Here is a 2,500-nt window from a genome sequence, read left to right on the forward strand (position 1 = left end):
GGAGAGGAGAGGAGAGGCGAGGCACCCTACTGTTGTACTGTCACCTACTCTTCATTTGGAAGAGGAGATGAGAAGAGATGAGAGAGGAGATTTAGAAAGTGGTGCATGCTATTTTTGCAGCTGAGTAGAAGAAGAGGAAAGAGGAGAGGTAGATGTACTGTAATGGCATGTGCTGTCTTGGAGGCTACATGTAAAGAGAGAAGAAGAGAGGCGAGGCAAGGAGAGTAGAAGAGAGACGGAGAGTTAGTAAGTGTAATTTAAAGCTATGTACTGTCTTCGTGGCTGTGTTGAGAAGAAGGGGAGAGGAGAGGAGAGGAGAGGAGTGGAAGGGAGAGGAGAGGAGAACAGAGGAGAGGGGAGCAGAGCAGAGGAGTGGAAGGGAGAGGAGAGGAGAACAGAGGAGAGGGGAGCAGAGCAGAGCAGAGAGTAGAAGAGAGTACAGCAGAGAAGGGAGGAGAGGATAGGACAGGAGAGGATAGTGGTGAATGTAATGTAAAAGTAGATTACGAACTGTCTTCGTGGCTGTGTTGAGAAGGAGATGAGAGGGGAGGACAGGAGAGCAGAGAGGAGAGGAGAGGAGAGAGAGAGAGGAGAGGAGAGGAGAGGAGAGGAGAGGAGAGGAGAGGAAAGGACAGAAGAGGAGAGGCGAGGAGAGGAGAGGGGAGGACAGGAGAGCAGAGAGGAGAGGAGAGGAGAGGGGAGCAGAGCAGAGCAGAGCAGAGAGTAGAAGAGAGGAGAGGAGAGGAGGGTAGAGGAGAGGGGAGGAGAGCAGAGAGGAGAAGAGAGGACAGCAGAGAGGAGAGAAGTAAATGTAATGTATCAAAGTACGTACTGTCTTCATGGGTGCGCTTGGCGGCGTCTGTGCCAGGCTGGGGGATGCCCAGGAGGCCGCTGATGGAGTATGTGGAGCCCAGGGAGTCAGACTGGGGAGACTCGGGAGGCGTCACCGCTGAACTGGGGACTGCAACAGGAGCAGGAGCAACACACTCAATACCCATACTCTTACTGGATATCACCACAGAGAAAGAAATATCCAAACACATACTGTGGACATATTTCATAGTCAGAATAGATACTGTATTAGATGGAACAGAATTGAAATAGACAGCATTAGAAGTAATCAAATACAAACACACAGACTCACAAACACACACTCCCACTTGAGTGTGCATACACAAGCACCCACCGACACACGCACCCACTAACTGGACCTTACCACAGAGAAATTTGCCTTTTTCATGTGGCGTTAGATTAAATGCATTTGAAGCAGGAAAAGTAGCTGATTAAATGCATTTGAAGCAGGAAAAGTAGCATCGGGTCGGTGGCATGGACATAAACGTACACCCCACTGCTTTCTATAGAAACCGGTAGTCGTGGCACTGGACTGCTATGCGGGCGACCGGGGTTCGATTCCCGGCCTGGGTCATTTCCTGATCATTCCTCGTCTCTCTCACCCACATCCCTTCCTGTCTCTCATCGTCTGTCATATGTGAAGAGTAATAAAATCCAAACAAATATTTTGGAAAAAAAAGAAATCGGTAGTCGTTTTTTCAGCTTAAAAAGTCTTTCCTGTTCCGCTTCAAAAACGGACCTTGTCTGACATCACGATGAAAAAGGCTAATTATTACAGGTCCAAATACAAATTGGTGGACACGTTTCATAGCATGAGTTAGAAGTGATCAGACACACGCGGGCAAGCACACACGCACACACGCGCACACACACACACACACACACACAATTAAGCATACGCACACGCACACACACACACACACACACACACACACACAGTTATGCGTCGGCACAGTGTTTCTGTAAACGTTTAGCTGCAGTTCACCTGGTGAAACTGCTTAAAATTAATTTAGTCAGAATCAGTCAATTAATTGCCTTAATCCATGTGTGCACTGTACATGGGAATTTGATGTTTTTTTTTGGCTTGACGCTACACAATAAACAATTACGCAATCATTAATATTTTCATATCATATAGCGTTAACATTTACTAACCCTACTGTAATGAATGTAAAATCGGATGCTAAAAATGTATATGAATGTGCTAATTTAGTTGTGATGTTTTTGACATGGCCACCTGTGGCGGGGGGCCCTTAGTGGCTATGTAAATGATTTGTTTGTGGAGAGGCTTTGAGAGCGCGGGTTCAAAGGCGCCTCACCACAGGGAAAGAATCACACACACAGTGTGTGTGTCTTTGTGTCTGTGTGTGTGTGTGTGTGTGCGCGTCTCTCACTACAGGGAGAGAATCGCTTACTGACTGTGTGTGTGTGTGTGTGTGTGTGTGCGTGCGTGCATGCATACGTGCGTGTGTGTCACGGCAAGGGAAATCTCTCACTGGCTGTGTGTGTGCATCCGTTCGTGCGTGTGTGCATGTGTATGTGTGATCGTAGGGTAAAGGTCTGTGTGTGTGTGTGTGCGTGTGTGTGTGTGTGTGTGTGTGCGTGTGTGTGTGTGCGCGCCTCACGGCAGGGTAAGGATCACTCACTC

At 48.0% G+C, this 2,500-nt stretch overlaps 1 protein-coding gene across 1 annotated transcript in view; it reads right to left on the minus strand.

The window, feature by feature from the left end:
• pax8 (paired box 8) overlaps positions 1-2,500 on the minus strand; it is a 27,685-nt gene that overhangs the window by 18,794 nt on the left and 6,391 nt on the right. The window contains exons 4-5 of the mRNA XM_063211248.1: positions 2,499-2,500; positions 833-961 (exon numbers count right to left, since the gene is read on the minus strand). The exon at positions 2,499-2,500 is cut by the window's right edge and continues 75 nt beyond it. Of these exons, the coding sequence (XP_063067318.1) occupies positions 833-961; positions 2,499-2,500 (131 nt within the window). The remainder of the gene's footprint in view (positions 1-832; positions 962-2,498) is intronic.

Source organism: Engraulis encrasicolus, chromosome 11 (genome assembly GCF_034702125.1).
Source record: "Engraulis encrasicolus isolate BLACKSEA-1 chromosome 11, IST_EnEncr_1.0, whole genome shotgun sequence".
Lineage (NCBI taxonomy): Eukaryota > Metazoa > Chordata > Actinopteri > Clupeiformes > Engraulidae > Engraulis > Engraulis encrasicolus.